This window comes from Maylandia zebra, linkage group LG15 (genome assembly GCF_041146795.1).
Source record: "Maylandia zebra isolate NMK-2024a linkage group LG15, Mzebra_GT3a, whole genome shotgun sequence".
Lineage (NCBI taxonomy): Eukaryota > Metazoa > Chordata > Actinopteri > Cichliformes > Cichlidae > Maylandia > Maylandia zebra.
This window is the reverse complement of record NC_135181.1, coordinates 22,060,931-22,086,850: the sequence shown is the minus strand read 5'-3', so window position 1 is coordinate 22,086,850 and position 25,920 is coordinate 22,060,931. Positions and strand designations below refer to the sequence as shown.

Sequence of the window (25,920 nt, the reverse complement as noted above, 5' to 3'; positions counted from 1 at the left end):
AAATAAATTGTTGATTACTAATCAATTTACGCAGATGTAATGAATACTGTGTTAGTCAAAGTTAAGTAAACTCTAAAGTAATCTGTAAAAATCACTTAAACTGAAATGACAATAATATAGAGTTAATATAAACTAATAAAAACATCATGTACTTAAAATACTAAAATAATTCAGGAAATATCTTTGAGACTGGGAAGCCTACATGTCTGTGTTAGCTGGATCCCCTTTTTATTGTATTGGAATTTTTAGAAGACCTTTAATTGTGTACCAGGTTTTTTTTTTAATTGTTGCACTGGAAGAATTACCAATATAATAAATACAAAACTTGAGACTAATAAGACCCAACTTGATTGACAACTTCTTTAAACTATAAAAATATAACTGATGTGAGCTAAGCCTAAAGAAGTAAGTGTATTTAAAATAGAAACAACAGTATACCACATAAATTTGTATTCATATTTTTCTGTGCTGTACAGTTGGAGTACTGCAAAGTCGGAGCTGATTCCGTGCCGTGAAAGCATCTCCGCCTGTTTCCTCAGGGAAGCCGGGCATGTGTACAGTTTTACTTACATTATCCACAGCTTGCTAGTTTACGGACCTTTAAGTTAACTACGGTGAGCTGTAAAGGTGAGTTAAACAGCAGCTGCAATAATGTTAAACGGAAAGTTACAGAAACGATGAAAGACTCAGCAGTTCGTTATTCTTGATTTAAACTGTGAGTTGCTACAGTGTGTTAGGAGTGCAGTTTAGTTTGGTTTCGTAAGCTAAACGAGTGATTAAAAGTTAGTGCTGTGATTTAGAGACGCTAATGACGCCCTGTGCAAGTCGTAGGTTCCGTGCAACGTTAGCTTCGCCAGCCAGCACGAGACCGAGCCTCAAGCCAAACGTCATAAAAAAAAAAATAGATTTTACAGTTAATCTAAGCTGTCGTAAAACTAGACATCTATTAACAACTTCGGTAGCTTGAGAGAAAATGTTAGACCCAGTGTTAGAATTCGGCATTGACAAAATTTACCGAAACACGAATACTTTAATAACATGTTAACTTTGAGTCAGCAGTTGACCATAAGTGTGATGTAACTGAATGGAGAGGATTAGCTAGCCGTTTGACTGAATTTGAAAGAGTGAGCTAACCTCTTCGATATAGGTCTTGGATACATTTAAGTGTTTTAAAACCCTGAAATAATTTTTAAAAAAGCCCGAAGTTTACACTAATGGGCAATCACTAATGGACAGTTTAACGGAACTTGTTAGTGGTATCACTTGATTTGAATCACGTTACAACCGGCGGGCGGGGTGATTGAGCAGAAAAGTCTGCATTTGCAACAAGCTTTTATTTTTCTTTCTTCCTAGGACGAGGAATGGCAGGCCTTTGGAGAGGCTACCAGGTCTTGATGACTAAATACCCCTGGACAGTCCAGATAGTGACAGCGGGTAGGACAACCTTGTCACTGCACATAAAAATAAGTTACACGCTGAATGCGCAAACGTAAATGTAGAAAAGCTGCAGACAGATGTCACATGAGAAGGTGCAGTTGGGTACACCATACACTGACCTTTGTTGATTAAAATAAAATGAAGGGTCCCGTTTCAGCTTCTGGTTGACTTTACAAACCTTTGCTCCAGTTTAGTGTACAAATAGACACAGGCTAAAGGTCATTGTACTGTGATCAGGAATAAAAGCAAATGAAAAAAGAATCAATAATATGTGTATGATATGTACATCTATTCAAGAAGGTTGTAGAGTCGTACATACTCATGAGAACATCAAGTTTGCATATATTTTTACAGGATAAGTGATCAGAACATCCAGACGAAACCATAAATATATTGATTTAACACACACACAAAAACATTTGAATTGAACTCTGTTTGCCCAAAATGTCTAAAACGTGATACAGAGAGCTAAAGCATGCTGATGAGTTTAATATGATGCAGGTATTAGACCACAAATATTTCTGTAACTGTTGTGTAGCACTTTTGGATTTCATAGCGTTGAAAATGGCTTTTAGAGCTCTGGTGGATTCACACATTGGAGCAAGTTTCAGATGTAAATGATCTAACCTAAGCAGTTAGTGTTGCATTAACCCTTTACTTTTTTCAGAAGGCTGTAGTTTTAAAGTACTGTTTGCAGTACTATTTAGTCGCCACTAGATAGAGGCAGAGGTTTGACCTTGCAGCTAGAGCAGCTAAAAGGAGCCTCTCTGAGGAATTTAAAAAAAGAAAAATCAGTTTCCCTATTGACAGTCTTCATGCATTTTCAAAGTTTTTAATTTCAGTTTGCATTCAGTTTCCTACAAAAAAAGAAAGGGGAAAAAAAAACCAACCCAAATTTATTGAAAGATTTGAGGTTAGTGTTGACACATCATGAATTTCTGAGCAGTTGGTCTGTTTTTAAATTGTTTTTGTTATAACTACATGTTATGACACATGAATTTAGTTTATCTTATTATTATTCCATTACGTCCAGCTGACGTCTAATCAGCTGACAATTGTATTTATACTGATACTATGATTATTATTCCTAATCAATGGAGCTGAACAGCCAGCATCGACCTAACATGTAGTTACATCTGCAGGTAGGTGCACGTCAGGTTACAGCACAGGGGTTCAGAGGGGTTTACTGTGATTACATAACTGTGGTGTAGATTTCCTGCTGAAGCATAAATCAGTAGTTGGTCAACGACCGTCGGGGCTGCCTCCAAGGGGCACAACTTTCACTAGGACTTAAATGTTTAGGATTCTCCACCATTTTTCTTTAGAACTGAAGAAGCTTCATGGATGAGAGGTGACACGTCTGTACCAAACCCAAGAAGTTTTAGCTGCCCACTATAATAAAGTGAAAAGCTAATAAGTGGAGTAATTTACCACAGAGCTTACTGAGGTCCTGACTCAAGCTGGAGATATTAAGGCCTTTAAATGAGTTGCTGGACCAATTTATTATTTTTTTTAAAGGATTTTTGTTAGAAACAAACAGAAGACTTGAAGAGGACCTCTGTGAAATCTCTGCAGTGTTAAGCAGGATTGTTTGTCTAAAATTGGTTTATAAATAAAAAATTAGCAGTGACTCAGGAAATTCATGGATGGTGCCAAGTTCAAAGTAAAAACACAATGATGATGAGTTAATGGTGGCTTGTTGGTGACAACCCTTTAATGCCTGCTAATAAACAGTGTGAAACAAATGAAGACAAGAGCTCGGTGATGAAATCTCATTTGTTCGTATAAATAAGATAAATTACAGAGAAGAAAAACAACTGAGTCTGTTTGAGGGACACATTGCGTGACCATCGCCAAGTTGAACTCGGATGGGAGTTTGTACTTTTGGACTGTTTTGTTGCATTTAAAGATACTTTTTGTAAACGCCCCCTGCAAAATGTCACTTAAACTTTCACCACTGGGTGGCAGCATTTTATCACAAGTTGTGTTAAAATTTGATCTCAAGAAACTTTTCCTTTTTTCCAGGTCGAGTTTGACTTCAGCTGATCTCTCTTTAAGACAATGCAGATTTTTTTAGTAGTTCACATTTGGTTGGGAGCTTTTGTTAATTTTGGAAGGCTTATAAAGTATTTTAACACATTATTTTCAATATTAACAGTAAAGTTGATTCTTTGAATACATTTTTTGGCATATTTGTGGTTATTATGTAGTAATTACAAGAGTGCTGCCTAATCAGATTCTCACTGCAGGAACAGTAACATGTCTGCACGGATCATATCTGTAGAAGATTGTGCTCAGGGGACTGAGATGCAGTATCAACTCTGTTTGACCTCCAGGATCTTTAGTAGGTGTCGGTGATGTCATCTCCCAGCAGCTGATCGAGAGGAGAGGATTGGCTAACCACAACGTGCAGAGGACGGCTAAGATGATGAGTATTGGTTTCTTCTTTGTGGTAAGTATCCTTCTGACTCTCAGTTCATTTACTTTTTAAAATTTTCTAAATACTTTTGATTTTATTTTGTTAAAAAGGTGTTACATGCTTGATTTTTTTTTAGATCTAGAGAAACTGTGTGAATCATGGTGAAATAGAATAATATTTTAGTTCATATGAAAGCAAGTCTAGCCTCTCAGCAGCCATTTTTGTGATGCCTGTCGGTGCATACCCGGGTCATTATGTTAAGCATTTAAAACAGTAATTAGTGCTCACCAAGACATAAAAACGGCATCATAGAATCAAATGTGTTTAAAATTTGTTATCATGGGAGGCATTATCTCCTTTTCTTTTATAAATGATGGTTCAGTGTGTCCTCTGCTAAAGGGAAACAAAGGATTTGGAAAATTCATACATTTGTTATTGTGGTCGCTATGCTGACACTTCCAAGTCATTTCATACAGAAACGTTCCCAAACTCAACCACTGAATCATGCTTCTTTATTATAGACAACCACAGTTACTCACAGCAGTCATTCCCAAATGCTGTGTCCCGAAATTGTGTGTTATGCTACATAGTGCTAACTAGTTATATATGATATAATGCAGTAGGGGATTTACAATATGGAAGGTTTTCTGTAAGATTTATTTTGCCACCTCAGAGGACACCAAATGAGCACCTTTGTAAAACAAAGTCAACATTTTAAAACAAAGTTTTAAACATACAGAGGCAGGCCTTCTACTGTGCAGATAACACACTGTACAACACTGTGCTGTGCAAATTTAGAGTTTAACTTAAACTGCGTGATGTGTTTTCGTTGATTCGATCCATGTCAGTGTGGCTCCCTGGAAGAAGAAATGTTGCCACAGGTTTTTACTGTCTGGTTAATTGTTTAAATTGAGGAAGTTAATATAAAGGAAAATTATTGTGTTCATGGAAAAAAAAAGATTCCTGCTTGTTTGTGCATCTGTAATTAATGACTTTAAGTGTGTGTGTTCATGATGTACTTGTCTGATCTGTGTTACTTGTTGTATACCACTCATTCATGTCTTTGTATGTTTAATTCATCAGTATTTCACTAACTGTGACAGCTGCACAATTCGCCCTCCAAGTAGCTCATTTCTTTCTGACGTCGCTGTGACGAAGGCAAAGTTTATTTATGTTTCCGTAATTATCTGAAGCTCCTCCATCGTACAAAAATATACACGCAAGATGTATAGATATTTAGTCTTGTCTGGAGGGTGGCTATTCAGCACACACAGGACTTGAGACACATGTTTATTGGCACCTATATTCATGCATCATGTATCGTTCTCCTTCACATAAATAATGCATCCATTTGTTGGTTGAATTCGGTTTATCTTCAGCCAGCCTGCTCGTGCTTCCGTTTAAGGAGGGAAGCTGTTGACAGAAAGCTGCTGAGTTCTTTTGGAAAATGTTTTTAAAATTGGACATTAATTTAAAATGTAAAACTTTTAATGTAAAAATTTGATAAAACACTATTTTTGTACCTTTATGGCCTAAGTTTTGTATTTTTTGGTAGTGGAGAAGAATTCCCTGTTCTGTTGTTACTTGTGCATCTTCTGCAAGATGCAAACACAGAGTTACAGGACTCGGCACATAAAAAAACCCCCAAACAAACAAAAAATACTTGATTTTTAGCCAGTCTCATCTTCAACATCATCTTTTTTTGCACCTCTGGACATCTGTTTTTTGTTTGGTGTTCAGCTGGAGTCTTATACTTTCCTTGGTTCCCCACTATGTCAGTCCATCTTTGTAACTTTTATTTTGGGAACAGGAAGGAGTTGCAGTGGGCCAAAACTAGCAAGTATGATGGGTTTGTTAATAAATACTTTCCTTGATCTGGCCAACGAGGATCACAGCCCACAGTGGTGTTATAAAAGCTGGAGAATTTGATTTCAAGAAGTACTCTGTAGTTTTATGGACACAACAATGTGACTTTGAGGAGGAGTGATCTGAAAACAGCAGCTGAGCTGTCAGCAGTCTGAGGAGAGAACCCAAATCTAAGCCAGGTCATGTTTTTTAATTTTATCAGCAGCAATTTAGAACTTTGTGATTGCACCTTGTAGAAATATTGTTAAATTTTGACTGATTTTGAACAAACTCCATGTCAGTGTCAGTTTCTCTCTTGTGGACCTGTGTTGATTTGTGAAGGACACACATTTACAGAAAATTGCAATTAAACACAAAGGTTTGTATAGTTCACATAGCAAGTTGTTAACTTTGGTTCATTTTGTGAGTTCATTGTGAATAAATGGCTGAGTATTTAATGCACAAACCAAAAAGCAAAGATTTGATGTTTTTATTTTTCATGAAATCCATCATCGGTCTTCTGCTTCCATTGCAGTTAAAGATATTAGAAGAGAATTAAGTGGGGGATTTCAAGAGTAATTTTATTTCTGTTGCAATAAAGGGCCCTGTCATCGGCAGCTGGTACAAGGTTTTGGACCGACTGGTTGTTGGAGGAACCAAAAGCGCTGCCATGAAGAAAATGCTGGTCGACCAGGTGAGATGAGCATCTTAAGGACCCTTAATGGTCGTCTTCTTCTTCTTCCTCTTCTTCCTCTTCTTCTTCTCAGCAAAGCAAACCGAACACCAGCTCAGCAATAAAAACAGCTCTCTGTGTGTAAGTGTGTATTTGCCACTCGCACTGAGCTTGTTAGTTGTGGCAAACAGAGTGGATGAAGCCTGACTGCTGAGATCGTTTTGACTGACAGATGAGTCTTTGTTGTCCTGATGGGAGGAAACTCTTGTTAGCAGACTGTTTTCCCTTTTTGTGAAGCTTTTGAGTGGAGAGGCTGAGTTATGCAACAGAGCTCCAGTTTTTGCCCCTCAGCTGTAGGTTGGTGGGGTATCATTGTCATCTACAGGGTGAGCGGGCGGTGCGGACACCCACGTTTGTGAATGCGATAACTCAAGAAGGAAGTCACAGAGGATTTTCAAATTAATACCTTAGGTGTATCTACTAGGGTGCTGAGTGGTAGCACTGGTATTTTGTAGTTGCTCATTTAGTTGTTTAAATGAGACAGCCAAAAAAAAAGATTTAATAGCCTAATTGATAGAAAAACCTAAGAAACTATCTAAAGCAGAACATACTTGAAATGTTGTTTACTTTGTATAATGTTTCAAACACATGTGATGTCAGATTAGTTAAGAGTTGCAGGTGCAGTTTGACTACATCTGACTTCGGTTGCTTAGTTATATTCCAGTTTATTCTGACAAAGCTTGATATACAGTTAGTTTGCATTGATTGATTTATAAGTGCTGCAGAACAGCTGTCATCTTTTTAGTTTAAGCCTCTGTTTATTTACTGCTTCATTCATAGAAAGAGAGGAAACAGGGTTCAGCCCCAGGGAGTGGCCGATGGTGGTAGAACAACTTTGAACCAGGAATTCCTGTCGTAATTTAATAAAATAAGAATATTGCTGAATATAACTGACTATCATTTTTGGCATTGAGTAGCAAAAGCTGCAACGTTTAAATGTTCAGTCGACTAGTTGCACATAACTATAATCTGTACCTCATGCTTTCTGAATGAATCATTAACTTTAGATTAAGGAACACAAACATATCAATGAAATTATATAGCATAAACTTGGAATGCAACTTTTCTGTAAATGTCTAAAAACGAGTCATTTTTGGTAGCTTCATGCTGCCCCCTGCTGTGTTTCAGTGAAACTGCAGCAGAGCACAATGTTAAAAAAAAAAAAAAAAAAAGCAGTATCTGCTTGTTACTGAATAAAATATTTACTGGAGCAAAGGGTTCACTTGCACGCTTGAATAGTGATCCAGTCGCACTGTCAGCGCTGCTCGCTTCACCTCAGTGTGCATAACAAACAGCAGCACTTGAAAGATTTAAGGTGATGCAGCTGTAGCGTCGAGTGACTGTTCATGTAAGATTCATACTAGGAACAGTTTAACCTCAGTCTTTCAGATTTCTTAGATTATCACTGGTATGTATTTTATTACTTAGTTATAGACTCAGTTTGTTACTTTGTTTCTGGACTCCATCAGCTTCTATGGAGTAGCAGCTAAGCATCCCAAGATCCTCGGAAAAAAAATCCAATCGAAGGAAATGAAACATCAAGAAAGTAAGACAAAAAGAAGAATGACAGCGAAGGAAAGATTTCATCCTCCATGATGTTTCTTTAAAGACTTCCTTTTCCGGATGTGCTGCAGGAAAATGTTTTGTCACAAGTAGATTAATTAGATATTTATCACCCAATTTCTCATAATCAAAAGTCATGTTCTGTTTTTAGGTTGCACGTTTACTGCTCAGTTTAGGTTGATGTCACACTGCCAGAGGGGAGCTTTTTAAATAAAACTGACCTGAAATCTGCTGATTTAGGCCACAGCAGTTACACTTATGATTAACTTATGATTCTTCTTCTTGTTTTTTTGGTTTGTTTCCTTACAGCTGTGTTTTGCGCCGTGCTTTCTGGGAGCCTTCCTCTGCATCTCTGGCGCGCTGAATGGACTGACAGTCGAGGAGAACGTCACCAAGCTCAGGAGGGTGAGTGAGTTTTATTTCAGTACCCTGTCGTGATTCATTCCCAACATCATTACCCAGCGGAAAAACAATCCAGTGTAAAATGGGAAATAACATGCAAAACACTAGAAATAACTCTGTGTCATGTGTCTCTCACCCTTTGACCTTTGTGAAGTGTAAGTCTGAAAAAGGGCGTTAATGAGCCTCAAAAAGAAGCTTGGTAGCAGTTAGGGCAATAAACTGAGGGTTGGTACAGTTGCTTGACATTTTTCTGACCATTTTTAATGGTCACCTTTAACCCTGTGTTGAATGAGTCCATCAGTATTGTAGTGATGTGGAAAATCTTCCAGGTGACGTTGATCAATTTGAAAAACTCCACTTGAGGTAAAAGGTTAGAGTTTGACCTGATGTGTCTTCAGCTCATTTTTTATTTATAAATGTTACATCGTCACGTAAAAATAGGTTTATCCAAAGCCTGAAAGGTATCAGTTTGAATTGCACAGATAAATTACTTTGTGTTACCCTAAAATTGCATTTAAATACATAGAAAAAAGAATCTATGATTCAGATTTCAGATGCAAAGTCTTCGTCGAACCCTCCTTTCTTTGTTCTCCGTGTGTAGAGTTTTACAGTCGTCATTGTGTGGCATGAATTTGACCTTTTTAAGCACTAAAACTAAACCTGAGACGAACAAACTGGTCAGAGAGCAGTAAGCTTCCTGCACGCACACAGCTCAGGTAAACGACAGTACACAGAGAGGAAGTTTGGTTTTCATCTGACCTCCAACACTCACCTCTCATTATTATTGGAAACTATTTCCTGTGATGGAGGAAGAGGCGAGAGAGAGAGGGAGGGAGGGAGTGTGGAAATAACCAGTGTGACTCATACCTTCATATATACGTGTGCGAGTGTGTGTTTGTATGCCAGGTCAGAGCTAACTGTCATCTTGTGCCAGCTGCTCAAACGCCCGTCGCCGCCTTGCTTTCCCAACATGCTGCTGATCACCATCAATTATTTACAAAAGGAGAGGCGCAGACCTGAAAGGCCAACCCGGTAAATGTCACAAAGGACAGAAAATAAATGACAAATGCGCTCGTTACAACGGGGTCTGGCACTGAGGAAATGTGAGATGAAAATGAATGGAGCCTCTGACCAAACAGCCGCTGTGATTGATAAATCTGGACAGAGTTCCAGTCGCAGCTTTGCCTCTCTTGTTTACCTGTTCTGCTTTTTACCTGCAACTGTTTGGTCAGAGTCTTGGTCATTACTCAAAAATAAAACACAGTACGCTGGAGAAAAAGTGAGAAAAACAGGTGAGAAGTGTGAGGCTCTGTTTTTCAAACATCACAACTTTATCACTGCACAGTTTTTCGAGGCACTTGGCAGGTTGGGGTTTTGAAGCATGTTGTTCCGTTTGCCGTCATTCTCTTCCAAGATCAACTCCACGATGTCAGGGTCAGACCACATGCTGTGCTGTGTAACTGATCAGAGTCTGAACATTCATAATGTTCTGCACAGTGTAAAGACAGGAAGAGCAGAAAAGTGTGACCTGTGTTAGATGTTGCATATACAGTACAGTGTGCAAAGTGCAAACACAAATCTAGCTTCCACGTGCTGCCCTGAGAAGACCTGGATCCTAAAACTTGAATGTTTAGACAATCTTATTAGATCATTTTTAATGAATAATTTAGCTGAATTTGGGGTTTAGTATTTCACTAAAGTTTTACAACAAAACTTCATATTTATTGCATCCTACAAAGCTCCTAGAAGAGGTAAGAAAGGTCCCGTCATGTATGGGTAAAGACATTGACGTAATTTCACCCCAGGTGGCAAACTAGCTTGTTTGACCGTAATTAAAACACTGTTTTCATCCTGGAAAAAAGGCAGAAAAATATTATAGCTGGAACATTGGCTTGTTGGTTTTATATGCCAGGAGATGTCAGGGTGACCTTTAAGTAGACAGGTTGGGTTTTTTTCTCGGTGTGTGTGTTTTGTAATATCGTGTGTTTGAGAGAGAAAGTTGCTTATTAAGAACAAACACCTGATTTCTACCTTCAGGTTGCATCGCCAGCATAACAACATGATTAAACTACACGACGCACTCACGCCAAAACATTTCTTTAAGTATAATTCATAATCTTTTTGCTGAGCTCTACCACGTCAAATAAGGGAACAAATAAAAGAAGCCTTTTCTTTTTTCTTTAAATGGTATGTGCAAGTTTAGGTATATTGTCAGCATCATTTTTGTCACATTAACGTCAGAGCAATGATTCAAAGGGCTTTAAGACAATACACGCAGACTTCAGACACAAATCGTCTGTAATATCCAGTTAGGTCTGTAAAAGTATTGTCAGGGTTTTAGAGTATATTGAATTTAGGGTTATCTGATGAATGAGGGCTTTAAAAGCAGACATTTGATTAAATATAGAGGAGTTACAGCCAATTGTGTCAGTGTCCAAAAAAATGTGGGCCTACCTGTAAATATGCTGCAGTGGCTACATGAACGCTTGCACGCAGCTTTTAAGAATCCAACTTTAACTTGTATAAATTTCAGATTAACTTCAATGAATGGCGATGGTGGAGGAGGGCAGCATGCTTTATTTCATAGATCAGACAGCGTGCTGACAGCACAGCCTGTAATCGACTTGCAGACACAGGTGGATAAATGTTGTGTCAAATAAATAAGTGAAGCTCTTTGTTTCACTGCAGAAGGAAACTATGTTAAATAACCTTTACTCTGAAGTTTCAATATAGCAATATATTAACATGTCATATTTATTTACTTATTGTAACAATGTAAATAAATTTTTCTTGTTTTAACAAAATGAGTGAAATAAAGTGTGTTTATGTGTGGCTGATGAAGGTGTTCATGCATACAGTTTACCTTCCGTTTGGACAGAAACTACTCACCAGCTGTAGTTTGAGCACATCAGCATTCCTCACTTCCTCCCCCACCGGCAGCTTCAACTGTTCTGATGGAAAACGCTGCAGGGCTGAACCTCGTACCTAAGCAGGAGGTCACGAGTTTGTCCGTCATGTTTGAGTGGAGAAACACTTTACTTCTGTCTTTTAAATACAACTAAAAGTTTCCTCTTAAGATTTTTGTCTTTTTTTTTTTTAGTAGGCTGAGGGAGAGGAGTGCAGCTTTCATGAATTAATGTACTCTCAGTGTCTGCAGTGGAAGGTGGACAGGAAGTCTTCTGACACTCGTTCATCCACGATCTAACTGATGATCTCAGGGGCCAGAAGCTTGGATCTGTGGCAGTGAATGTGAAATAAAATATTCATCCATGAACAGGAGCTTGATGAAGGAACAAAGAAACAAACAGATCTTTGTTCAATTATGTAAAACAATCTGTGCTGCTAACTGTGGACCAAATCACATCTTTAATGGGATTGTTTTGATGTTGAGTCAGTTTACTTTTTATTAAAAGAAAGTATGTTTAGAATCTGTAACAGAGTTTCTCTTACAGGCTCACGGGACAGTGTCACATTTCTTCTGGACGTCCTCTGATTTCCACATGACGAGCTAGCTAATAAAGAAATAGTTCTTCTTTCTTGGATAGTAAATTATGTTTTAGAGTTGCTTAATTTAACACAATAACTTCACATTTGAAACCTCATGTTGAACTTTTGTCAGGACCATGTTTGTTTATTTGGGGTTTTAGAGGAGTGGAGAGGAGCGTGATGCTCTGATTATAACAGAAGACGATACGAGAACCTGAAAAAGAAAGCAGCAAAATAACCATTTCCTTTCTATTGTTTTCGTAATAAATTGAGTTTAGCATGAATGTTTTTCATTAAAGTAATTTCAGATGGTACCGACATGATAATATTTCTCTTTCTGTGTTCACAGGACTACACAGATGCCCTGATCTCTAATTACTATGTAAGTGTTCAGTGTAATCTCTCTTTTTATCTCTTCAGAATATGTTTCGCTGATCAGTTGAATGTTTCCTGGTTGTTTCAGCTTTGGCCTCCAGTCCAGATTGCCAACTTCTACTTCATCCCTCTGCACCACAGGTGAGAGTTTGATGGCTTCATTAGCATGCAGGCAGTGAGCTCTGATCATATTTGAAGGTTAGTGAGAGCAGAAGAAGCTTGTGTACAGAGTCAAATCTTAAGGGTTTTATTTTTACATTTCGACTGCTTTAACACAGTCATTTCTGCACTTTTAGGATACATACTCTGTCTGATCTTAGTGGATTATTTTAAACCTGAAAACATGTTTTGAAGTTGTAGTTTTACTACTTCTGCGTCTAAATAAGACATCATTTGTTTCACTTGTGAAAATGTCACATGAAACCAACTTTAATTGTCTCAGAAAGCCTTTATTTCCGTCTTTATGAAACTCTCCGACTTGCATCCAAACCAGACACATCAGATTTCGTCCTCCTTGCAGGCTGGCTGTCGTCCAGGTCGTTGCTGTTGCTTGGAACTCCTACCTGACCTGGAAGGCCAATAAGATGTGAAGGACGCTCACAAGTCCAGCCTGTGTCGTTCTCGCTGATGATTACTTTGCACTCATTCGTAGTGTGTGTGACATGGGCGTAACTTACTTTAGGCTACTTAGTCTGCTGGTATTTCCAATGTGTAAAGCTGTGACTGAGTCACGCGTAAAGGTCGGGAGAAACGGCTCGTCTACTCCGAGTGACAAATTCACACTTGAAAGTCAAACTTGCATTTGCAGAAATGTCTGTGAAAGTTTCTTATTTATGGAAATGGGATTTGGCGGTGGTGCTGCAGTGTATCCACACATACACACTCATACATTAACACCTATTGCTCACAAAGGAAACTTTTCTAATCTCTTTAGTGTATTGACATCATTATTTTTGTAATGTGTTGGTTTTTTTCTATAATGGACTTCTAGTCAGATATTTTAAGTGCATTCCAGAGTTTCTAATAATGTGATTTTAGTTTACATAGTTGTGTTTTTTTGCTTTGTCTAAACCTGCCTCATCTTTTACTTCATTTCCCCCTAATTTGACAGACGAAGAGGTCAAACCTCCTGCAGCATTTACAAAGCTGCATTACTGGATTAAATTCATTTGGCTTGGGGCCTTTTTCTTTCTTTTAAAAAAAAAATCAGAGTAGTGACGTTTTTCTACATTCGAGAAGTGTTGCAGCAGATTTGACATCTTCAGACTGTCTCCTTTCCTCTGTGAAGTTTGCAAGCAGGTGAGGTTGTGTCAGCTGTCTCTACTTTTCTTCTACATTTGACAGATCTCAGGAAAAAGCTGATATAAATGGACAAGATGCCACAGTTTGTCTTCACTCAGATTACACCAACTCTTATCTGCTTTGAGTTTATTTTGTTGGTCGAGGTTCCTGTGGTTAAAGTACCTAATCTAACATCATGGCTATGTAAAGAAAGAGCCTTGTTCCTTATCTTATTTAACATAATGGTAAAGGAATAGTTTGCAGAGAGTTGAATGATACAAGCTCAATACGTCTCTGGTGTCTGCAACCACCAAGCTTATCCTATTTTAAAGGCTGGAAACAGAAAACGGTCAACTGGACAGTTGTTGTCAGACATTTATACTCAGATTTACATACTTGCTTTAAAATCGTGGTTGTTAGCAAGGCAGCTGTTTACTCCTGTTTCCAGTCTTTTATTGGGTTGGTTATCACTGTGGTCCAGTGGTTCACACTGCTGCTGCCTCACCCCAAGAAAGCATTTAAAATAAAGTGAACAGAATAAACCATTGTATAAACGGGAGTTTGTTTCCTCTAGTCTAAAGCATTCTGAGTGTTCAGTAAGGAGAGAAAACTGCTATGCAAGTGCAAATACATTAATGCAACACTAACATAACGTGTCATAAAAGCACGAGTGAGATCAGTCTTCTCTGTGCGAGGACAGTCATATTTACTCAGACGTCAAACTGTTCCTTTAACAGTCAGCGTCACATTTGTTCTGTAGCTGCTGAAGAGTCACCACTAATCCGCAACATAACCCAGGATCATGTCAGTGCTGCGTTCCCCTTTTTCAGGATATGAAGAATCGCTTTATCCATAATGGGCACATTTTTGATAATTAAAGGTCACGTCTGGTGTAAGAGCTAATAAAGTTTTACACGAGTTGAGTTTATGAGTCTGTGGTGTGTTTGACCTCGCTAACTTTGCTTTGGATGGGGTGGGGGTTGTTTGTTTGGAGGGAGATGTGGAGGCTGCTGAGCTGGGCTGCCAACCAAATTAACTGCACAAATTTTCTTTTTTTTTGTTCCCCCCCCACACACACACAAACGCACACACTCATGGTCCATATCAGGGAAAAACAAGCGGAAAACGTCTGACGAATCGATTGAAAATCTGCCAAATATCCCCACCGCCTGCCTGAGGGAAATGAGCCTCTCCCCAGAAAGCTGGATTTCATTTTTTTAATTCATCTCCCAGGCTCGCTGTGTTTGAGAATTAAGGCCCAGTAATTAAACGAAGATACAGTGTGTAGGCTTTTTAGCAGCGCAACCTGAAAACAGTGTGTGATGGGGCTGACATCTGTGATCAAAATGAGATCTGATCTGTAATTTGAAGTTACTGATGTTGGCTCATAATTTGTGTGGATTTACATAATTTGTGACCTCAAAGTGTTTGAAAGAAGTCGTTTTCTCCTCATTTTCATGTTTGTCCTGAAGAAAAAGTGAAAACAGCAACAGTTTCATATGAAAGATGATATTTACAAATTTTCTTTATCAAACTGTTCTACAGGCTGTTGCTAGCAGGCATTGTTGTGTGTCAAAGCACAAAAATGCTCTTTTGATTCCCATATTATAACTTATTGTCTAAATTTGTAGAACCCAAAGATAACATTTAGGGAGTACATTTCATCTCTGTCTGTGTATGTTATAGGTAATCTAAGGAGATTAGAAAGAAAAGAAACTAGACTTCTTTAAGTTTCTTCTTTAATTTCATCTACTATCATGATTTAACACCATAGAAGTCGGTTTGTTTAGCTCACAGTGAATTGAGTCAAACAACTGAGTTGTTTAATGAATCAGAGGAAATGCAAATACAGGAAATACAATTGCTGCTCCTTTAAAAATAATCTCCCTCTTTAAAAAAGAAGGGAACAGCAAGTGCACACAGAGCTAACAACCCCAAGTATTTGAAGTGTTTTAAAAGAAGAAAACTTTGTTGTGATTATGCCAGACCACCTTTATGTAATGTGCAGTGTATTAAGAATAGCTAAGTGTGAGTCTGGGAAATGTTTCAGGTCTGTAAAAGGAAAAGTTGAACTTGAGGATGTAAACTTGTGTTTGGCCTTATTTACTTTTGTCCCCTATTTACGTGATTCATAATATTTAACTATGCAGCTCTGTGACTCACTCAGAGTAAATAACATGTACTATGGATTTCTTTATATTCTGGTTTGACTGGTATAAAAAGTGAGCTTTTACTAATAATCCCGTGAAGGTTCAGCACCATAGACAGCTCCCTCACCCATTCAGTCCGACTTTAGAATCAGAATCAGAATCAGAATCAGAAAGGGGTTTATTGCCAAATGTTGAGCAGGTTTACAACATTAGGAAATTGCTGCGGTGCTTCAGTGCAAACATAGTGTCATAAATAGCACTTAAATAGACATGGAAAAAAATAAAAGTAGGGATAAGAATTAAAAGTGCTACGTGGAAAGATATATACATGAGTGCAGGTGGTGATCAGTGCCAAACATGGAATGATGCAGTGACACAGCGTAGGGTCATGTGTTAGTGGTGGGAACAGTCATATGGTTATTGTTCATGTGTCCAACAGCAGAGGGGAAGAAACTGTTCTTATGGCGAGAGGTTCTGGTGCGAATGGACCGGAGCCTCCTGCCTGAGGGGAGCAGGTCAAACAGACTGTGTCCAGGGTGAGAAGGGTCAGCTGAGATCCGAGCTGCACGCCGCAGTGTCCTGGAGGTGTACAGGTCCTGCAGAGATGGGAGTCTGCAGACAATCACCTTCTCAGCAGAGCGCACAACACGCTGCAGTCTCTGTTTGTCCCTGATAGTGGCTCCAGCGTACCACACGGTGATGGAGGAGGTGAGGATGGACTCGATGATTGCAGTGTAGAACTGCATCATCGTCCGTGTTGGCAGGTTGAATTTCTTCAGCTGCCTCAGGAAGTACATCCTCTGCTGGGCTTTCTTGATGACGGAGGTGATTGTGGGCTCCCACTTCAGGTCCTGGGTGATGGTGGTACCCAGGAAGCGGAATGAGTCCACAGAGGTGATGGGGGTGTCAGTCAGGATGATGGGGGGGAGTGGAGCTGTGTGCTTCCTGAAGTCCACAATAATCTCCACTGTCTTCTGGGCATTCAGCACCAGGTTGTTGTGGCTGCACCAGGACACCAGACGTTCAACCTCTCTCCTGTAGGCAGACTCGTCCCCGTCCGAGATGAGTCCAATAACGGTGGTGTCATCTGCAAACTTGATTAGCTTGACAGACTGGTGGGTGGAGGTGCAGCAGTTGGTGTACAGGGAGAAGAGCAGAGGAGAAAGAACACAGCCCTGAGGGGAGCCGGTGCTGATGGTCCGGGAGTCCGAGACATTCTTTCCCAGCCTCACATGCTGCTTCCTGTCCGTCAGGAAGTCAGTGATCCACCGGCAGATGGGATCAGGCACATTCATCTGGGAAAGCTTGCCTCGGAGATGGTCTGGAAGGATGGTGTTGAAGGCAGAGCTGAAGTCCACAAACAGGATCCTGGCGTAGGTTCCTGGGGAGTCCAGATGCTGCAGGATGAAGTGTAGGGCCATGTTGATGGCGTCGTCTACAGACCTGTTGGCTCTATATGCAAACTGCAGGGGGTCCAGGAGGGGGGCCGTGAGGGTCCTGAGATGGGAGAGAACTAGGCACTCAAAAGACTTCATGACCACAGATGTCAGAGCCACGGGTCTGTAGTCATTTAGTCCAGTGATCCTAGGTTTCTTGGGGACAGGGATTATGGTAGAGGACTTGAAGCAGGCAGGCACATGACATGCCTGCAGTTTAAAGACGTTTTTCATGTTCACAGCTTCTATTTAATCTTTAAAAGTCATTTCTTTGTCTCATTTGGCCAAAGCAATACTTTGCTTTAGAGCACAGCCTGGTGAAAAATAAAGTTTTAACTTCAGGCAGGTGAATGTGAGCTGAATTAATGCTGATTTATTGTCTTTTACATCTTCTTGCATCACTTCAGCGCTTAGTTTCTGCCTCTAATTCACCTCTAATTCTTTCATTTGAACTTCTGAAAGTGAAATAGCCCTTTAGCAATGCAGTGCAGGGAGACAGGCTCTTCACAGATTTTGATTCATATTATTATTATTCAGATTATTCATATTTAAGAGAGAATTTAAGGCAGTGCGGGTTGCAAAGAAAAAACATAATCACGCACAACAAAATAATTCTGATAATATAAGAATAAAAAGTTGGGCAGGTTCCTGAATCGCCCCAGAAATCCCACACCTATTGGCACCTTCCTCCTGTACCCCTGTGAGTTTACCTCATCAAACTTGTTGACCCACCAAGGATGAAAAAGAAATAAAGCTGTAAAAAAAAAAATCACGTCCTTTATTCGCCGTCCATCACAGCTTCCCCAGCTGTCCCTCGGGACTTCTGTGCTTTGCGTCTCGATAGTTGTCCGGTTTCCAATGCGCTATCTGTGCTCACATTGACGTCAAAGGAGCGGGCAGGACGTATAAAACCCTCCGGTCCCCTCTAGTCTCCGCTCACAGGGACTTTTCAGACTCTGCTGAATCTCACCGGCCGACCGCAAAGTCCAGCTGCAGCATCTGGAGACAGTAAAGTAAGAACAGTAGTGCTTTCATTCAGTCTAAAGTTTTGTTCATCATTTAAACTTTTTAATAACCGCGCAGCGAGGTGCTCGTCATCTTATGCGCTTTAGCTTGAACAATCTTTTGCTACAAAAGAAAATGTTGCCATTAAATATTCTTTTGTAATTTTAATTCCAGTTCAAGTAAATGTTCTAGAAGATTTAGGTTTTCCATCAGATTGACAGATAACATTTATTTTGCCTTTGGAGCGAACATGAGACTTTACATCTGCCGAATCACGACCCAAACCAAACTTTAAAGTTTTAAAAGTGTATGAATGTCACGCTTAGCTCAGAGAGAATGTAAATAAAACACAACATTTCCAAGATACACTATGAAACGTACTTTTAAACCTGAATGTCATCTTAAATGTTTCATTTTCTTGCAGGACATGAAGCCAGTCTCCCTTCTCCTGCTGCTCTCCTCGGTCCTCCTGTCATCACACCTCCGTCCAGCCGCCGGCAGACCGCGCACCTTCCCTGGCTGGATGAATGGCAGCGGTCGCCTTCAAACGCAGCAACTGGACGAGGTGCTCCTCAGAGCGGCTGCCGCCGGGGACAACGCCGCCTCCGATCTACTGGGCGAAAACATCATGAGGATTCTCCAGAGGAGGAACCCGGATCGTCTCCACCTGCTCCCGCCAGAAGAAGACAGCGAGGAGGCGGAGGAAGCGGCTATGAGGACCGCGGCGCAGCTGCTGAAACGCAGCGAAGAGCCGCCGCTCTCCATCGACCTGACCTTCCACCTGCTGAGGAATATGATCCAAATGGCCAAGATGGAGAGCCAGAGAGAGCAGGCTCAGCTCAACCGCAAAGTGCTCGACGAGGTGGGGAAGTAAATCTCTGCTTCTTTTTGAAAATGCCTCCTTAACAGAGCCCAGAAGCTGTATCAATATTCCAGACCTCTGACATTAGTTTCTGTTCGTGCGCCTGCCTTCCTCTCCACATCATTTTACGCACATTTGGTGCCATTTTACGCATCACAGCAGCTGTCATTAAAATGTAAAATGTTTTAAATGTTATTTAAAGACATTGTTGGAAGATATGGAAAAGGACCTCTCAGAACCCCGCTCATTTCAAACACACACAATCCTCTTAATCTCTGGACTTGTGGTGGACTCGTGGCAAAAAGGGAAAACCCTTGGATATCAAGTCGTTTTCACTCTTTGAAGTAATGGATGTGGTTTGACTTGGAAATCAACACTTCTTTATGAATTTATGTCTAAAATAAGTTGTTTAAGCAGTTTGTGTGTATGTGTTGTAAGCTTAATGTTTTCAGAAAGACTAAGCTGACCTGGAAATCTATGAACCCACTGAGAAGTGCTTTAGTTTGACCTTTGAATGCTGTAGATGTGACAGATTAAAAGAAAGAGTTTATGTTTGCCAGCAGCCACAAATGTTAAAAATATGTATTTATTAATATTTAGTTAAGTATAAAGTAATACAAATGCACATTCAGATTCATTTAGATTAGTTTAAGCAAACTACATGTTTGTACAGAGTTGTAGAAATTGTATCTGCTTGCCCAAAGTTAAATTTCTGTCACTGTTGAGAACCAGAGGACAAATTTTCAAACTTTTTTCTGTCGGCCCAACTCGCTTGTATATCATCACTTTGTCTCTTGATCAAGCTCAATAGACAGATGGCTATTACCTTTTACATTAATTTCCCCCCTTTCTGTCATTTTTCTTTGAGCGGGAGCACTATCACCTGTACTGTATCTACTGTAGCATGGTAACCTACAAAAAAGAAAAAGAAAAAGGAAAAAAAATGCTTAATTTTACTGTAACATTCATGTCTGACACCAGTCTCTTTGTTTTAGCAAATGAAAAAAAAACAAAGCTTTTTGCCATTTATATTTTGTAATAAAAAAGTTTGAAGTAAAAGTGGATGCCTTTGATGTTGTTATTGTTGCCATCTATGTGTGTGTATTGATCATAAAATACAACCTCATACTCTGATGAAGTGTCATCAAGTGTTTATTACAGCAATTTTTGGAATTTTCCTCAGCATATTCACTGTCTACATTACAGTAGTTTAGGGTTATTTCCTGTCTTCATTGGCCGAAGGGCAGAAATGGGCAGGTTTATTGGTCCATAGAATGATTATGAAACAAGTGGCAGTCAATTCTCCTCCCTATCTTGATATTTCATCTCCTTGTGATTACTGTGCAGGACTTTATGATTATTTTTGATGGATTTGCATCTCTTCATAGTCTTTTTTTTTTTTTTTTTTTTAATGGAACATTTCGTCAAAGATTGCATAGGCCCACCCTAAACTTTTCAGTCATGAAGGTGCCTTAGTTTGAATTCAAATGACCTCCATTGATTTTTCTCTGATGCCACTCCAATCTAAAAGCCTTACATTTGCATTCAGCTTTTACTTTCTGGTTTAGGTCCAATACAAGGAGGCTCTGTTTGGGAAGCTTGTTTTCATTAGGTCTTAACCTGGGACTGTGTTCAAGGCAGAAATTCTAATAAGCAAATTAAGTGAAGTTTCAAGTACTGAATTAGAACAGCTGTTGAAGGACACCAGTAAAATATATCAAGAAAATCCGCGAAGAATGTGTCATCATTTTTAAGTAGTTTGTTATCTCATCATAGGAGCAGCAGCTGATTAGGCTCAGGCTTGATAGAAGTGACAGTTAGTGGAGTTGTGTCCAAGTTGTTGAACATGATAAGACAGAGAAGAAACAAACGCAGAAGTGAAAATGGCCTCTGGGTCCTGTGTTTCTATGACTCAGTCCATATTGTGGGTGTGTGGCTGATTCTTCACCAGCTGTCTGCGTGAGTGTGTACATTGTGCCTCACAAATGCCATCGCACTTCACTTTGTGCATCAAAGGAAAGACAAACGTATCGTATTTCTTTAAACTCTGTTAATGTGTTCAAGTAGTAAATAAGGCCAACAAGCATTTTTACTTATTTTTTACTTATACTTATTTTAATTATGAGGTAATGCTAAGTCATGTATTATTTTATTTATGATATAGTAGATATTTTTGGATTGGGCCTGGTGAAAAATTCCTGTCTTTTTTAATTATACATGCATAAAGTTTTTAAATTCTCATGTGTCTGGGGTCATATAAACTGAAATCAGAGTAGTCAGGATGTAGATTATGTGTGTATAAAAAAGCAGCTGTATAACAGTACTTAACATCACTGAAGCCTTGGACAATAGTTAAAAATGTTTGCATACATCAGATAATAGATAATACTGGAAAAACTAGATGAACAATCCATTAAATGGTTACTGATTGATTATCTGGAATCAGACAAACAGGTGTTCAACAAGGATCCATTCTTGGACCTCTTTTGAACTCCACACACAAAAAGCCATTACCTCAGCCAAGAAAAATTGTAATGTACATGTTTATGCAGATGGCACTGTTCTACATGGCCAGTGTTTCTCACATATAGACATTACTTTGGTGGTGTACCCACGTACGTTAAAACCACCCCTTATGCATATTTGGCAACTCATCTCTCTCCAAGAATGACATCATCTGAATTCACTAATGAATAATTTGATGATTCAGTATCATTGTATTATTTGTCTCTCACATTGTTCTGGAGGAATTTTCTCGTTTACACTTCAGTTCATTGAGGTTTGTGAGGATTCACTTACACATCACAGCATTTCTACTGGGATGAGGTCTGGGCTTTGACTGGGCCGTCGTAACAATTTTTTTCTTTCTTTTTTTCAGCCGTTCTATTAGATTGGGATCATTGGGATGGTTGTGTAACATATTTTCAACCATGCTCACATTTCACCCTAAAACGCTTTGGATCTTTGGAGTCCATCTTTAGTTAAATGACTGCAAGGTACCGAAGCCTTATGGCTGCAAAACAAGCCCAAACCATCACCCCTCCTGACAGCCTGACAGCTGTATTTGTGCTGTTGTGCATATTTCTACTTTGCTCGGGCCTGTCTAAAGGACATTCCAGACGTTTTGTGTTTTGTTTAGATGCTACTTTGCAAACCTAAGATGTTTTATTTATTAATATATGTTTGTTAATTTTTACTCTTCTGTAAAGCATCCTTGAGGTTAATATTATTAATATTATTATACGTAGAAGCTTCTTGTGACAGTGCTTTGTCCCCTGGTTCAGCAAATATCTATTTATTCTAAATGAATCCATATAACACAGACCTGTTAAAATGTACAGTAAATTATATTGACAATTATTAATAATAATGTGATTCGAACAAAGTGATGATCTACAGTGTGTGTTGTGGTATTTAGATACAGAAATAGAAAAAGGTCCGTGTCTACCTTAAGTTGGACTGTCTGATTGTCCTGACCACAAAAACCATCAGGTTTGACCCAGAAATGCCAATCACAGACCAGCCAATGAGAGGAAAACAGATCAATAATGTATTTTTGACCAAAGCCTTAAAAATTGAAAATATTGTTACAAAAAAAATCAATGCATTGGTTGGTGTAGGAGAAGCATGATCATTAATCTCTCAGAGCTGACTCACTGTGACCTGGCTTGAACCAGTGAAGGAGGGCTGACGGATGCTGACGTCAAAACCTGCAGTCAAGGTAAGAAAATGTAAAATCATGGAATAACTTTTGCCACCAGCTTTGAAAGTTCTCCTTCCAGTCACCACCATCCTTGTGTATCTCATGGTTCAGTCAATTCACTCTACAACAAAAGCACCAACAAAAAAACAAAAAACTGTGGCTTTGTTCAAAATTTCTAGCATTCATCACACAACATGAAAACAAATCCACATCTACAAGTCTTTCTCCAAACATGAAAGTGTTCCCATGATAATCAGCCATGCTATTATAATCCCAAGTTGTGTTTAAGTCAGTGTGTGGCTAATTGTTATTATTTTTAATTGTGTTTGTGTGTTTTTGTAACTTGATTATACCTTTGTTTAATCATTTGACTGTCATCACTTTGACGTTTGTTGTCATTGCACAATTATACTTTGTACAATGGCACACAGACATTCTGGTCCTGTCCCACATTGGTGCTAAAAGAAAGACAAGCAAATCACAACACTACTATATACAATATAAAATGTAAAATATGTCCAATAGACATAGTATGCATAGTCGAGAGACACATTTGTGTCTTTGGTTTTCTTTTTTTTTTTTTGTTTAGAAAGGTTTGAGTCTGCCAGGCACTCCCACAGGCATCCCAGCTGTCAAAGGGTGAGAGGCTGGGTACACCTTGAACAGGTTGACGGTCTATCACAGGGCTAATTAACTTCTACTTCTTCTTTTGGCTGTTTCCTTTAGAGATCGCCACAGTGGATCATCTGCCTCCATCTCAGCCTTTCCTTACCACCCCCCTCTGTCACACCAGCCCTCTGCATGTCCTCCTTCATTACATCCTTTAGTCTTCACTGTGCTCTTCCTCTTTTCCTCTTGCTTGGCAGCTCCATATTTGACATCCTTTGTCAAATAAAGTATATTCACACTACCCTCCTCTGTAATATATCTACTTAACCTTGCCCCTCAAACTTTGACTTCAAACTGCTAAACCTGAGCTGTCCACTCAGTTTTAATCCTGTCCATCCCGGTCACTCCCAGTGAAACTCTTATCCTTTTCAGCTTTGCCCCCTGCAGCTCAGTCGCCTGTCAGTGACACTGTCTCCAAAAAAATTACTTCAGCAGGTCTCACTACCATCTTGAAAACCTTCTCTTACGCTCTTGCTGGTATCCTTCTGTCATAAATCACCGCTGACACTCATCATCCCAAATATTCTCGGCAGATGGCCGCCCCTCCCTGAGCCTGGTTCTGCCGGATTCTTCCTGTTAAAAGGGAGTTTTTCCTTCCCACTGTCACCAAAGTGCTTGCTCATAGGGGTCATATGATTGTTGTGTTATTCTCTGTATGTATTATTGTAGGGTCTACCTCACCATTTACTCTAGTTTAATTAGTTTAAATACAATATAAAGTGCCTTGAGGCCATTGTTGTTGTGATTTGGTGCTGTATAAATAAAATCGAATCTCCACCCACTCCATCCTGCACTTCATCTTTTTCTTTGGATGTGTGACTCCATGTGTTTGCATCTGCGACAGATTTATTCTGTCTCATTTCTACTGATATTCATTCCTCCACTCTTCAGAGCACACCTCCACCTCTCCAGGCTTTCTTCAACCTGCTTTTTACTCTACACATCATAAAATCATCTGCAAACATCATCGTCCACTCCAGCCTGCCCTCAACTATCAAACTGTCCATCACCATCGTAAACAGGAAGGGGCTCTGAGTCAATCCGTAATGTAATCCTCACCTTCACCTTGAAGCCTGTCATCTGTCATTCCTACAGCACACCTCACCACTGTCCTCAGACATATCCTGCACCACCCTCAAATCCTTCTCTGTAACTTCAAAAATGCTAAAAAAAAAAAAAAAAGTGATAATAAAACAATAACTCTACTTGGAACTATAAACATCTTTGCATGGTCCAACAGCAATCCATTTGATAAATGTTGAGATATTTTGATCTAAACCAAAGTGGTGAATCAACCAACATTCCCACCCATGGAGCGAATGTCTTTAATCATCCTGGCTCTGAGGCTTTTTATGTTAAATTTGTGCGATTGTTGGACCAGTTTCAGCCACGGATTAATACACATTTGGTGTTCTAGTGGGTATTTCCGGCAGCATTGCTCATTGATGCCTTTTTAATAGCTTTTGGAATGCCACAGAAGAATTAGATCTCTCAGAATTGGGATGCACAAAGAGTATTTGTCTTTAGGAAAATCAATTCTTTGTTGGTTTTGTTTCATATTTACCAGTGACGATATAAATGATCATTCATTCTTTAACTAAAAGCAGCAGATAAAGCATCCCTGCTTATACCCTGCCATTTACATATTTAAAAACAGTTCGTTCCAGATATTAACAAAATCATCTATTGCTGTATTTCCAGGTTTAGGACATACAGACACACATTTGATCCCACTGACTTTAATCTCTACGTTATTTTCTCTTAAAATTTACCTAACATGTTAAAAGCTATACTGCAGCTTTTGGAAAGATTTAATCCTGAAGAAAACACATGGAAAAGACTTTTTTCCCTTTCCCACCCACAGCACAGAACACAGTGCTAAATCCACTGGATGCATTTCCTGTGAGTTACACACACACAGATATATTTACACACAATGCATTGGCTTCTTCTGCTAAACAAAATGATGTGGGAGGCAAGATATGTGGCCAAGTCAGTCCTCCCTGCATCTGCTGCTGCAGGAGGAAACACAGAGGTACATAAATGTGTGATTTCATGTGGTCTTTTATGTCCGAGGATTATGGAAAACATCTATTTGCATCTCTGTGGGTTTTTTCCCTCCCTCAGGACTGCAGGGACCTCAAGTACAGAACAAAAGACAAATATCATGAGATCAGTGTCACCATCCCACGTCTGAACAATCACCAGTGACTCTCCAACTGCTCGGCCTCATGTTCCTGTACTCCACGCATACGCAGCACGGATGGAGGAGGACGCTGTTGTTGATTGCAGCCTTTTGACTGAATCAGCATAAACACACTGATGAGGGGAATCCTTCACGCTGCTTTACGTAAGTGGTCTTGTTAGAGATGTTTTCACACATCCTCTCTGTACAGCAACAAGAACCTCCACAAACAGCCTCTGACACATTTGCACTAATTCAGTCAGAAGCGATCAGACATGTTTTTCTTTTCTTTCCTTTTGCATTTGTAGAAATTTTCAGAGTTTCTGCACTTTTAACCTCAAACCACCAAGATTTCATACAGGAATTCTT

At 39.4% G+C, this 25,920-nt stretch overlaps 2 protein-coding genes across 2 annotated transcripts; both read left to right on the top strand.

Moving 5' to 3' along the window:
- Positions 1 to 496: 496 nt before the first annotated feature.
- Positions 497 to 14,464, top strand: mpv17 (mitochondrial inner membrane protein MPV17). The gene is made up of 8 exons (XM_004568394.5): positions 497 to 627; positions 1,354 to 1,434; positions 3,774 to 3,889; positions 6,303 to 6,395; positions 8,307 to 8,402; positions 12,235 to 12,267; positions 12,349 to 12,401; positions 12,781 to 14,464. The coding sequence occupies exons 2-8, from the start codon at positions 1,362 to 1,364 to the stop codon at positions 12,848 to 12,850; spliced, it is 534 nt and encodes a 177-aa protein (XP_004568451.1). The 5' UTR covers positions 497 to 627; positions 1,354 to 1,361; the 3' UTR covers positions 12,851 to 14,464.
- Positions 14,465 to 17,285: 2,821 nt separating this feature from the next.
- On the top strand, positions 17,286 to 20,116 carry uts1 (urotensin 1). Its single transcript, XM_004568393.5, has 2 exons — positions 17,286 to 18,140; positions 18,557 to 20,116. Exon 2 carries the CDS (start codon positions 18,560 to 18,562, stop codon positions 19,004 to 19,006), a length of 447 nt encoding a protein of 148 aa, XP_004568450.1. The 5' UTR covers positions 17,286 to 18,140; positions 18,557 to 18,559; the 3' UTR covers positions 19,007 to 20,116.
- Positions 20,117 to 25,920: the final 5,804 nt, after the last annotated feature.

What these genes read in the sequence shown, in the direction of transcription:
- mpv17 (XM_004568394.5), top strand. Translation starts at nt 1,362, where the DNA reads ATGGCAGGCCTTTGGAGAGGCTACCAGGTCTTGATGACTAAATACCCC. An exon ending in AGTCCAGATAGTGACAGCGG is followed by an intron (nt 1,435 to 3,773) that starts GTAGGACAACCT and finishes TTTGACCTCCAG; the next exon opens with GATCTTTAGTAGGTGTCGGT. An exon ending in AGAAAATGCTGGTCGACCAG is followed by an intron (nt 6,396 to 8,306) that starts GTGAGATGAGCA and finishes GTTTCCTTACAG; the next exon opens with CTGTGTTTTGCGCCGTGCTT.
- uts1 (XM_004568393.5), top strand. Translation starts at nt 18,560, where the DNA reads ATGAAGCCAGTCTCCCTTCTCCTGCTGCTCTCCTCGGTCCTCCTGTCA.